We start from the raw sequence: 13,790 nt of genomic DNA on the forward strand, positions 1-13,790 counted from the left end.
CATATGCAACTTTGTGAGAATTTTTGCAGTTCTGTTTGGAATTAAGTAATGATCTCTATGTTCTTCAATTTTGTTGAAAATTCCTTTATATCTGAATAATTTCAGTGCCCTAAAAAATGCTAATGTCTTTGATAAAGAGACACAAAATATTGAGTGATTTGGGATTTGTGGGGAGTATCTTTTACTCTTAGCATGCACTCACTAAGTTCAATTTCTCTGGTACTACAGATCTGGAAATAGAACTCACTTCTTTTTATTTTGTTTTGTTTTGTTTTTTTACTAAATGTTTACCTTAAGAAACAGTCATTGAAACCAAAATCAACTTGTATTACTATAATGCACCTGCTAGAATTTGTCTTTTAGATATTTAAGAAATTAAGATGAACTAGTCATTCTCTTTTTAGCAAAAAATCTCTGGTTGAGACATTATTAGAGTATTGATTTGAAAAAATCCCAAACAAACCCACAACCCAGCCCTGATTTCCTCCACTCAATTATCTGGTTTTAAAAACATACTATCACCTAAACTTTCAGTCTACTGATTTACTTTATTTTATGTGTACAGTAGAAATTATAATAATTACCGACATAAAAGTGAGGTGATTTTTTGCAGTAGCAGCAGAAAAATGGGGGACTAGTGAGTGGGAAAAGCTTTTTGCTGTTTTTTTCACATTACATACAGAATGTTGAACTTAGGAGTGCCATGATGATCTGCCACCCATACTTTTAGCAGGGTTGAATATTACTGGCTCAGGACATGGGCATTGCAGAAAGGAAAGTTTTTGAATTTCTGCCTTTTTCTGATTGATAGGTCTTTGATTAATTTTTGAGATAGATAATTGCTAAATTATTAAATTGCTTTCATGTCTCAATGTTTCCTCTGTAAAAAGGATCTCAGCTTTTTACACTAAATAATTTTCTGTCAACTTATGCCTCAGATTGTGATCCCACTCTCCTTTGAATTTGTTAATAGAATGGCAAATGGACACTATGGTTATATTTGTCTGTAATTCTGGCTCTGCCAGTAGGCAATAAGAAACTATTTATTTGTGTGCTTGCCTCAAAAGTTGATGATAGCATATTGATGTAAAGAGCATCTTGTAAATATGAGAGTTTATTAATTCTTACAATTTTTGTCTGAGAACAAAGACTTCACTTGGAAAAGGAATTTAATTCAAGCATTTATTTTTTACTAATTTAAAGTTTACTATAAGTTAAAGAAGGAAGCTTTAATCCTTGTCTTTCATTCTCAAGGTGGGAAGAGACTGTTCTTCGGGTAATGTTTGGACTGGTCATTTATATATATCTTGTTTATATGTATACTCTGTAGCTCACTGTGTACTTAAAATAAACTTTGTGTAGTCTAGAAGTTGCTTTCATCACAGTTTTCTTTTGGAGTTTGAAGTGGACTTGCATTACTTGCAATTAATTATGTTTGATTTGTAAGTTTGCAGTTTTCTGGGTCATCTGAACCAGAAGGCAGATTTAGCAATCATAAAATTTAGATTAAAATTCCATGCTTTAATGTAGCATCCAATTTGCAAACCCAAATAATCAGTCTTCAAATAATGTTAATATTCTAAATTATTAAAAGGCAAAATTCTCATGCCATTGTTGACATGAGCATTAAGGATCTGTTCTGTGAGCTGCTAAATATCTTTTGGTCCTGTTGACATTTGTGAGAACTGAAAGCCCTTTAGCACCTTGTATAATTGTTGTCAACAATGATGTTGAAGCCAGTGACATTGAAAATGAGAATTTCTCACAACAAAGATAGGAAATAGTCTTAAATTTTCTGAGTATTCAATGTTAATTGCCAATAATTAGTGTAAACACTGTTTACAAACAGAGCTAAACAATTTTGAAAGTGATTGCTAAACAGTCATTCCATGTATTCATTGTGGAAAGGTTACAATTAGAAAGATCTCGCCTGATTTTCTCTTTCAATTTTTTAATAGTTTTCTTTAGGATTTGTTTTTGGTTTGTTTTGGTTTTTTTTAATAGAGTAAGAATAAAAGGTTTTGACTAACTCTTTTGTAGGTTGTCCATTCTTGTTGCATCAACATTAATTATTCCTGATGTATTTGTCCTGTCGAAACCTTGTTGCCATTGTTGACAGATGGAGTTCACTTTTATGTCAGGAGTGTAATTTTTTAATGAGCTCTTGATTAAAGGTTTTCTTTTTTCTCCTTCTCTTTGGAAGAAAATGTGAATGGTAAAAATAAAATAACTCTCATAACAAGATACTGAAAAAATGTTTCATATATGTTCCAAAAGAGATTTAGATTTTACAGCACCAGACAACTAAATATTCACATAGAGCATAGAGGTATTATTTTTTCAGAGCATTTTCCTTTTCTGCAAAATAATGGCTGAAGACAATTTGGGCCTTTGGTTTAAGTAACTGAAGTTATAAACACTCTTTGAAGTTTTTAAATACAAAGCTTTGAAAGAGAACTTTAAAGTAACATGAACTATATTCAGCATCAACAATAAAAGTACAGTATCATTTGAATATATGTAATAGACTTGCTACACAAATATTCTGGTAACCATATAAAAAATGCAATCTATGATGTATAAATAACCCAGTCTTGTGTTTGCCTCAAAAAAAATAGCAGATTTGGAATTATCTTAAAGCCTCCAGATAGACTTTATCTAGCCCTCTGATGTTCTGGAGAGCTGTATTTCTACTTTGACTGCAGAAGCATCAAGTGTGGGCTTCTGTTCCTTTAAGGAAAGGCATAAAGGGGTAAATAAATATTCCCAAATTAACGTTAGTGTTTGCAGTGGAGTTGAGGACTGCAGTTCAAGTTCTAATGAGTCACTTAAAGCAGAATGTTAGTGTTTGTTTAGTGTTAAAACACCTAGACAGGGCTTGACTTGAATCACTGCAGTGACACTTTAGAAGGTGCTGAGGGCATGAATTTCTCCTGCAGATGAAGAAAAGGTTGTCCTCATGCTCAGATCTGGTGCTTGACTACTATCTATCAATACAGTACATTGAAACAGTAGCACAGTGAGCTGCTTAGGAGTTATGCACTCCTTACTCCAGCAAAAGAACCTTGGTTCATGCTCCACAGCTTCTCATTCGTAAAGCAGGAATTGAGATAGTCATGTCATATTTGAAATGTTTCAGTTTATCTAGTTATGTGCTTAAGTGAGATATCCAGAGCTTCAGGAATATTCATAAATATTTATTCATTTAGAAAGGATATTAAGTACAATTCACAAAAGAAACATGTTTCTCTTTTGATCTTTCTTTAGCTTTTTGCTTTTGTCTTTAGAAAATTCTCCTTTATTTTATTAGATTTTTTGGAAAGAATATTTATCAAAAAATGAAATGCAGTTTCTGAATCTGTTGTCAAAAAATGTGTTCATTTTATACTTCTGTGTGAAATGCTACTTCTTGTGTTGACTCACAGTGAAAGTTTTTCCTACAGGTGAAATAGATATGCTAAAGAAAGGCAAGTATGAGAGTCTGAACAACCTTTCATGACCACTGAGAAAGAAGAACTAGGAATCAATTTGTTCATCTAAATATTACAGTGCCAGTTCTACTTAAAATATAACACATTGGTAATTTTAATCACTGTAATAGGCATACAAAGAAATCAATATCTAACTGTATGATGTTTGGAATTTTTCAGCTTTGTAACGTGTAGTCTTTTAGAAACTACCTGTCTGTTTAACCCCAGCCAGCAATCAGTATGTACTATTTTTGACATTTTCAGCAAAATATGTTTAATAAACTTCTTTAGCATAATACTTTTGTGTTTCAATTTCTCTTTTGTGATAGCTCTCTGAGAAATACGGAGTCCATGTCTGTGGAGAAGGAGGAGAATATGAAACATTCACTCTGGACTGCCCTCTGTTTAAGAAGAAAATAGTTGTGTAAGGAACAGTTTCTTCTATTTTCTTATATTAAAGCAATGGGAGCATCGTAAAATTTAGTTTGAGACAACTAGAAATGGTAAGAGGTAACACATGGCATCTGCAGAGGTAGAACATGTTCTTTAAGTTCAGAGACATGTTGTTTAGTACTGGCAAAGTCCTCTGGAAACCTAAATCAATACCTGACACGATGAGGCGTTCATAGAGGGCTATAAACTTTTTAGACATTTGCACTTTCGTTTACTTGCTGATTATGGCCTGCAGTAAAACTGGTACCTATACACTGACACTTTTATCCTTTCATGAAGTGTGAATTGCCTGTAATATTTATCTTTCATTACAGCTAAATTTGATAAAGTGCCACATCAATAGCCTGCAGCTTCCATTAGCTGTGTATGTGTGTGTAAGTTTAGTAGCTTAGAATGATAACAATAAACGCTTTTCTTCAATTACTATAGGATATTTTAAATACAAACTTCGTATGAATCCATCTCAATTACACAGAATAGTTTATTCCTTTGACATTGATTGCTAAATTCTGTGTAGTGAGCTGTGGAAAATACTTGTGTCTTGTTTCTTATTAGCCTGTTAAGTAGCTAGGCCTGCTTGCTTCAAGTAAAATATTTTGGTTGCTGTTCTTCTTTGAAGCAAGTAAATAGACCAGTACTCATGTATTTGTGATTGATTCTCAGTTGTTTTAGTGCAGGTCCAGATTATGGAACATATAGACATGATAAAGGCTTTCATGGTGCAGGTCCATTTGTTTCACTTCTCTGTAACACTGGGATATGTCTGTGTACAGGAAGGAATAGAGAACCAAGAACTATTATCTCTATTTCATTGCATGGCATTTGGGAGGAGAAGATCAACAAAGTGGTTACAGCACTGGCAGCTAATCTGGCAGATGTCCACTGAAATAGTGGTTGATTATGCCCAACCAAAGAGCAGTTTAAGTAGGAATATATTATAATATATTCTAAATGTATATCTGGCTTTCAGTGATGTAAAGACAGTTCAAGTTATTAGGAAAAGCTGAAGATGTGGTGATCTGGCTGAGTTGTCTTTATTTCTCTTGGTAATACTCCAAATAATAGAAGTTAAAAATGAAAGCACAAAAAACCCATAAAAGACAAATATTTAAATCAGTGGATATTTAATAATAAATATATGGCACAGTGGATCTTTAAACAGTTATTCAACTAGTTTTGAATATACATTTCTGTAATGGAAACTGAATAGCTACACTGGCATTGTGTGTCTCTGGCTTGATTACCCTGCTTATCTCATATGTTATTCATGTCATAAAGACATGCTCTTTGAGGGATTGTGTATGTTACTGTATGAACTTCACAAGAAAAATATTTTGTAATTTCCTCTTTAAATAAGTTACGGATTTTTTTCTACTTTGTATTCTTGCTTTTTAAATACACTGAATCTAAACAGATTTTGTAATCGTTAAATCTGCTAGCAGAGTTTCCAGAGTTTGGTTCAGGTATACATCTCTCCTGGTTTCAGCTAGGCCAGATTTAAATTTTTGCAATAGCTGGGAGACAGCCTGGCCAAAGACCCTAATGTTATTTGATGCAACCTCACTGATTGCCAGGGTTGGGGGAAGGGGACTCAGGGACTCTCTCTCTAAAATGTGGCAGAGGGGGAGCCATCTGTATTTTCATTGTAGCAGGGTTCTCAATGAGCATTTTTGAATGTGAATCACTCGCCCTTGTATTCTTTTCTTATTAATATTGTGCTTTTATTGTTAATTTTCTTATCTCACTGTTGCTACCATAACTTGTTCTTATCTGAACCTATGATTTTGGCCTTTTGTGCCTCTTTTTCTTAACTCCATCCCACCACATGGGGAGGGGAAAACAGGGGCAGGGAACAGTGAAAGAGCAAAGTATATGGGTTTGGAGAGTCTCAGTGGGGGCACTGAATTTTGGAGTTCCATTCCTAAAGCAGGACTACATCCTGATACATTTTTTAAAGCTTAAGTGGAGTTGTAAACATTACAACTTAGAGGTTAAAACCTGTCAGAATTTTCAAGATCTGTACATTCCTGAGCAGCTCCAAAACATCTCCTGATTTAAAAGTTTCTGAGAAGACACTGAAGAATGTTTTGCCTACAAAGCAGGTATGATGCATTAACCTTGGCTGGCTGCCAGGTTCCCACTAAGCTGCTCCCACTCTCCCTGTTTGGCAAGACAATAAGATGAAAAGATCTGTAGATCAAGAAGAGAGCAGTGTGATGGCTTATCAATTACTGTCATGGAAAACCACATTGAATTTGGGGAAAATTAATTTAATTTATTGCAAAATTTGATTTTTTCAAAAACGTAGAATAGTAGGAAGTAAATACACCTTCTCTACTCACATTGTTCTTCCCAGGCTTAACTCCACTTCCTCATTTCTGACTTTTTTACATCCTCCCCAGTGAGTGGTGCAAAGGGGTGGAGAATGAAACTCTGGTCAGTTCATAGCACTGTCTTTGCTGCCCCCTTCTCTTCACACTTCTCCCCTACTCCAGCCTGAGTCTTTTCCATGACTCCATCATGAACTGTTACAAGGTGTGTCCTTCCCATCAGGCAAGTTGTTCAAGAACTACTTCAGTGCATGTGCTTTCTGTGGGGTATGGTCCCTCAAGAACAGAGAGTTCCTCATGGGTCTTCCATGGGACCCATGAAATCTGTCAGAAAAAGTACTTCTGTGTGGGTTTTTGCACAGACTGCAGTGTGTGTCTCTGCTGTGATCTGTTCTGGCATTTGAAGTATCTCTGCTCACTCTTTCTTCACTGACCTTGGTGTCTGCAGGGCTGTCTCTACCGTGTTTTTCTCACTCCTGTTGCAGCACAGTTTTAAAACATGCTATCACTGAGACATCACCAATGTTGCTGATGAGCTCAGCATCCCTTGGTCTCATGTCCTAGAGACCATCTCTGAACACTAACCCCTGCCACCAAAACCTTGCCCCATAAACCTAAAAAAACAAGAGAAAATCTAGTGCGCCTTTAATTTATGACATTACTTGCAGATAGTGTTTTCAATGGTCAATGATTTGCCCTCTTAAACTTGGCAAAATATGTTTCTACAGTATATCCTTCCAAAATAAAGACATATGCTGGCTCAGGAAAAAATAAAATGCAACCTTGAATGCTACTTACCATGGAGAAATGGTAGTGTCTTTAATGTAAGACTGTATGATGAATTTTGCTTATGAATGTTAAGTTGAATTCTTGCCATTCTTCTCTGTCTTCATTAAAAAATGTGCCTCACAAAGGAAGCATGACAGATTGAGTGAAACATATATTTGAAAATAAACAATATCTAGTAGTGAAAGCAAAATCTTACAACCAAAATATTAAACAAGAGTCAGATTGGAGTTTATCTGGTTTTCCCAGGTAGTCTATTGTAATCTGGTTGTTGTCTTTCTTACTCTCATGTTTGAAATGTACCAAGCATTTATTGAAATTTTGAATATCAATTTCTCATCTATATGAATGTCATTTAGTGTCTACTCTTGTGTAAAGGCCTGTTTGTTTTTGGAACACAGAATAGTTTGATCTTTTGGAGAGTAAATTGTCACATTTGAAATATTTGGAAAATACCATTTTCCTTTATATACCTTACTGTTAACTCTGTGCTTATGCTTGTAATTCTAGGTTTGAAGTTAAAAGCAAAATTATAAAAGTATAATTTCTTTAAACATGAAAAAATAGTCATGTTCTGAAAAGCACTGACTGTACTCTCAGCCTTGTTCTAACTTATATGTTTGTCCTGAGAAAGTGGTACAGTGTTTTAAAATGATTACATGTTTTCTAAGTATTCAAGAAGTCTTGAGAAACAAATTATTTTGATTTCAAAACAAATAGCTGATTGAGACAGTTTTTCAACTATTCTTTAGTTTTTTTCAGTCTTATGAAAATTTCCTTAACTAAATTCCTGTGTTTCCATTACAATCAAACAGGAATTATCTTAAATAGTCAAGTTCCTACTCAAAATTCAGGCTTTTAGTGTGAAACGGCCTTATATAATTTATTGGGGTCTCTGAAATCACTGTTCATTTTAAATGGCTGCCTTTCCTGTGGTTTGGGTTGGTTGGGGTTTTTTTTTTAAACTATTTCCCAAGCTGAATGTGACATTTCAAGTTCAGGACTTCATAAGTTTTTTAAATTGGAGACTAATTGGATTTGAACTTAACTATTCTGCTTTCCACCTATTTTTTCCTACCTATTTCTGTTATAATTAGAAGACATCATTGTCATTTGAAAATAATTATTTTAAAGAGCTACATATAAAGCATCTTACATCTTAAATATAAACAATATTTTAACTCATAAAGAATTTTTATAATTACTCTCAAGAATGGAACTGATTCCTGTTTATCAAAATACTTTAAAATTTTGCTTAAAGTGGATCTTATGTTAGAGGTATATATCATTATTGTGGCATTTTGTTATTTTTAAATCCCAAAACACATTTTATAGTACAAATATTTCTGTTTATGTTACGCTTTTATTGAGGTGCTCAGATCTGGCCAAAGATGCAACTGCTTTTAGTTTACATTGATATTATGTGGTATTACTAGAAATCAATCTATGTCATCTATTTGAACATTATGAAGGTACCAAGGGCACAATGTTTTCTGGAAAACTGTGTGTGTCTTTAGCCTTACTTTCAACAATTTTCAAATTTTCTTGTACTGCATCTGAATTTCTCTTATGTTTTCCTCGAATTTCTCACCTTCTGATGTTTGTTTCTTAGAGCTACCTTTTTCTTAAGTAGTAAAACCATGCAGATGGATATAACAGATACTGCCTCTTGTGAATCAAAGAGTGACAGATTGTGTCTGTAAAAATGAAAACTAAAATTAACTAATTTGAATCAGCACACAGGAAGCTTAACATTGTCACCAACACATTTGGCATTATAAAGTTATGTCTAGTAGTCATCACTATCAGATGCAAGATGGCTGGATCAGTCAATTTCTCAATTTGCAATACTGTATGTTGTTAATACTTAAAAAACTAATCCCTGGAGCATTTACCAAAACAGTGGATTCTGAAAAATCTCCTTTTGATGAAATTTAAAGATTGTATTACATTTTAGTCTTTGGGATATAAAGCACAGTGTAGTTTATACTTTAGTAGTCTACAGCTAACTAATTCTCTTAATATTGGTCTGGAAGTGTGGGGCAATAGTGGAAGATTGTCAAGGAGGGTTGTAAATACACTCAAGTGACTTGCAGCTGGGGTGTCAAAAACACATGTATCATAGTAATTGTTTTTGACCTCGTATTGGATGAGTAGAGCATCTGTGTTAGACTCTGGGGCCCTATGGAACACACTTGAGATTCCTGCCTGGCTGTGGGAAAGATCAAAGCCTGGTGGGATATTGCACCTGTGCAAATCCATGAGATACAGGCGAGACTCACAGGTTTGGTGATGCTCTAGCATGGACCAAGTCTCTGCAGTGCCTGTGTCCCTTCTTTTGTGCCCTGCCTGAACACTGCTTCAGGGGTCCCAGGTGATGAGGTAATGAAAACAAGCTTACTCTTTGCATTTCATCTGTGGCCTCATGGTTGTTGCTGCATCTCCTCTGCCAGCTCACACAGGGAGTATAGTTTATTCCTTTTGAAAATTTAAAATTCTTGAAGGTAATGTATTGTTCAACAATATGATTTCATATAATAAACTTTTTCTTAATTTACATTAAAACCTTGATAAGAAATTAATAGATTTTCAAATTTTGAGATTTTTTAGTGACTAAGTATTGTCTCTGTATAAAATTATGTACTATACCATTTGATGATAAAATTTTTTTATTTCAGAGATTCAGCAAAGGTGATCATGCATTCAGCTGATGCATTTGCACCTGTGGCCTACCTTCATTTTTCAGAACTACATCTGGAGAATAAGGCAAGTAGGCTGCAAATTTTGTTTCCCTTTAAAGCTACATGCATGCTTTCTAGTTGTGTTGTTTTGTCACAAGTTGGAGTGAACCATCATATTCTCATGTAGGGGTTGCATTCAAATATCAATGTACATATTTAGCTGAATTTCAGAATTTACTCTTAGGAAAGACCAAACACACTTGTGTCAAGTGAATGAATGGAGGTAGTATGTTTGCCTGGAATTTTTATTTTGAAACCTCAAGGTGCTCAGTCAATGTGGTTCAGTCAAGCAAGTGTGCAGCCTGGGTAGAACAGCTGCACTGTAGAACACAACTGTACTAGGAAACCATATGAGCAGTAATAATTTGTTGGGAGGTGGCTTCTCTTTTTGATGTTTCTGTTGTAAAGTGGATAATTTAAAAACTTGCTAACCTGTAAGTGCTTGAACTCTGAATGTTCTGGGTTTAGGATTTTTTCCATATGAAAAACACACCTAATGAATGACTTTTAATTATGTGGAGATTATCTTGGACAAAAATTTTAAAGGAATCGTTGATAGTTCATTGGAATGAATTCTATTAACTTACAATTCTCTAGAAGGAGCTGAACAGGAATAGGAACTCTGGAGGTTTAAATATTGCAGACTTTCATGTGACCAGAACTAAAGTCAAAACTGATAGTATTTTTCTCTGTGTTTGTCATCACTTTTCTGTTTTTAATTTTATTATTTTACTTTATTATTTTATCTTATTATTATTTTTAGTTTAAAATTATGTTTTTCTTCCTGAGCCTCTACACGTGTTAGTATTTTATTGAAGAGAGTGCATCATGATCTTTCTTCTGTTGTTGCAGTCATCTTTGTCTATCTCTTCCTATGTCTTTCTGCATTTTGATGATAGAAGTGCAGAAATTGTTACAGAACATTATTCTATTGGTATTTCAAATTTCATGACTCTTAACCAACATTTCCTGCATGTCTTTCAATAGATCATGACTTCCCCTCGTCCTTCACTTTTTTTTTTCTTCCTTTTTAATTTTATTTGTTCCAAACAGATAAAATACCCCGGTGTTTCTCGTCCATGATGGCTTCATTTAGCCTTGGAAAGTAAATTGTATTTCATCCTGTCAATTTCTAGTTTTGGATTTCTTTCAAAAATAAAACATTAAATATTTGTGTGGGAGACTGTGAAAAGGATATCAACTATGTGAAGCAAAACCAAATAGGCTGAATAAAGGAAAATTTGGGAATGTGGCATGGTAAGGAAGACTGATAATATATTGATATTTCTTTGGGGGCACTGACTTTATTGCTCGTGGCAAACTTGATGCTAAAATGCACCATACATCACTACAATGTGACAGACTAGGGAAAATGAAAACCACAAAGCTTTACATAAATCAGGGAGAAAAATCACATTAAAATGCATAACATTTAATATAAAAATCAAGATTTTACTTTTATCTGTTCAATAGCTCTTTTCCCCTTCTCACGTAGGTGTTTTAGATTTGGTTAAAGCCTCACAGTTTGTAGTAAATCGTATTTCCAATCCATTGTAGACAACCTGTCACACTTTGCTAGGGGTAAGGTTTGCAGCAGCTTGCCCTGAGTTTTGGTATATAAACTAATGTGTATTTAAAAGGAAAAGAGTCTAATTTTTGAAATGATTGTCTCATAAGGAAGAGCATTAATATCTTTTGGCTATAGATTATTTCATGTCATGATAAAATAAGCTAAGTTTTTGAGAAGTTATGAATATGGAGAACCAGTCTGTCTTTCAGACCATAACTGTTAGCATCATTTAACTGCATAATAATAAAGGCATGCCTTCAAGATTGATATGCCTGTAGTATTGTACTTTTGCTCACTATTTGGTGCTTATAAGCCTGTGGAAAAATTTAAGTATCAGTTAGCATTCAGCACTTAACAGCCAGTCCCATAATAACAAAGTACTGCAGGAAAAAAACTGCTTCAGAAGGAGAAATAATTTTAGTTCGAGGCTTTCAAGGGATTACTGAAAATTGGGAAAAATAATACACCATTATGAACAATGTGTAAAAGTAGCCACTTTTGTAAGCACTTTGTAGAAAATATTAATAGACTCCACAGTGAAGTGTAATTGTAACAAGTATTATGACATAATTTTTGTTATCATTTCTACTGTGAAGTAAACATATTTTTAACTGTATTGTATATTAATTTTGCCTTTGTTATTTGCCACAGGTGTTAATTTTTCATTTCTTGAATTTACTTCTAAAATCATTTTGCAATTATAGCTACTGCACCTTGGTCTCTACTGTCTTTCCTCTTCTATAATGCATTTTCTTTAGCTAAATCTCTTCATGTTTGACTACAAAGCCTGCCTAGAAATTTGGTTTAGATTGTTTCTGGCAGCAAAATGAGCCCTTGTGCCTAGGGGAACATAACATTGTACTCACTGTTCTGGTTTAATATATTTCTGTGCAACTTCAAGATGTTTTTTGCATAATAATTGAAGCTTTTTTTAAACACACTCACATTTCTTTCATAGATAGTGATGCAGGAAAGGCTAAAGAGATTAAATAAATACTACATTTTATTATTAAAATTATTAAAAATTTGGTAAATTATTTTTGTAGGCATTTCACAGAAAACATGAAGAATAAATAAGAATGGCAATAAAATGCTAATGTTCAAAATCTAGGAATGCCTCTTTTACATCAGAGTAAACAACAATGTCATCAATATAATATAGATACCTAGCTTCATCAATATTTTACTTTGCCAAGATAGTCACTTCATACACTTAAAATACAGATTGTTTTTTTCCACGGGAGACAATTTCTGAAGCATATTCTAGAATCTTTGAATTAGGTATATTGGCCTTCTATTCAATAAACATTAAATTCTGCATATTCAATTAGGAAAAAAAGTACAACTGTGAAACAAGTTTTTAATTTACTTTGTCAGCACAATTTACTTGCTTTTATTTTCTGCTATATTCTTTCACATTATTGTGTTGGCTTTGTAAAGATCAGAAACAGAAATTAAAGCTGTTGGAGCTTCTGCTGATGGGAACTTCTGATGACAGTAGTGCATATACTAGCTGTTGTTCATGCTGTCACATTTGCTCTGCCCTGCATTTAATAATGAATACTTTGTTTTCAAGTTCCAGTGAGTAGGAGCACACACATACCAAACAATACAACACGGGAAACTGCAGCTCCTGAAGTCTGAATAGTCCAGAATTAGAGGGAATAATGTAGTTTTTTCTCTACACTTTGCAGAAGAAAGGAGCCTATTTGCCTGTAAGAGATACAGGAATCATGCCTGCTGCTGCTTTTTCTTATAGTAGACATTTCATTATATTGCCTATTATAAACTGGTATTGTGTTTTCCTGTCTGTAAAAGATCTTGACCTTGTAGCTGGAACACATCAGAAGTGCATGCAGTTTGCCCTGTTAAATCGCAGGAGATCTATTGTGCAGGTCATTTTGGAGAAGATTTTAAAAACACTTGTAGAGTTTTGTAACTTGCACACTTGTAAATTCAGAAAAGGTTATTAGGAGATATTTGCGTGCCATGTGTACTAAAAGCACATAATCCTATAGGTTATATATGATTTAATATTGTAGCCTATTTCTGTCCTCATTAATTATTTTAGTTAATCTACAATTAGGACTTTAGCTGTAGAATTAGACTTTGTCGATGATGTCAGGGGAAATAGGAAGGAATTTCAAGTTTCAAAACATGTTTTGTTGGTGACATTGTTAGTAGCATTTTTTGCATGTATTTCATCATCATTAAACAATACTTCTCCTAGGCAACCTTTGGTTTCCCTTCTGCATCATAAGAATATAGATTACCCTTGTAGTTTTCAAATCTTGATAATGAATATCACAAAACTTTTTTTTTGTGCTCTGATTTATTCTAAACACTAAGACAATACATAAAGGATTTTCTTTTCTACTCTATTTGATTGCAGACTCAGTCCAGTTCTCTGAGGAAAGATAATTTTTAGTTCTCTTTGTAA

At 33.9% G+C, this 13,790-nt stretch overlaps 1 protein-coding gene across 3 annotated transcripts in view; it reads left to right on the forward strand.

Moving 5' to 3' along the window:
* The window catches only part of DPH6 (diphthamine biosynthesis 6), a 194,332-nt gene that overhangs the window by 61,009 nt on the left and 119,533 nt on the right, over positions 1 to 13,790 (forward strand). For 2 of the 3 annotated variants that reach the window (XM_079308103.1, XM_079308105.1), the window contains exons 7-8: positions 3,800 to 3,894; positions 9,718 to 9,805. In XM_079308103.1, coding sequence (XP_079164229.1) covers positions 3,800 to 3,894; positions 9,718 to 9,805 — 183 coding nt within the window. Of the gene's footprint in view, positions 1 to 3,799; positions 3,895 to 9,717; positions 9,810 to 13,790 lie in introns of all 3 variants that reach the window. The other variant, XM_079308104.1, reaches the window with a different exon arrangement.

This window comes from Erithacus rubecula, assembly GCF_903797595.1.
Source record: "Erithacus rubecula genome assembly, chromosome: 6".
NCBI classification, from domain to species: domain Eukaryota; kingdom Metazoa; phylum Chordata; class Aves; order Passeriformes; family Muscicapidae; genus Erithacus; species Erithacus rubecula.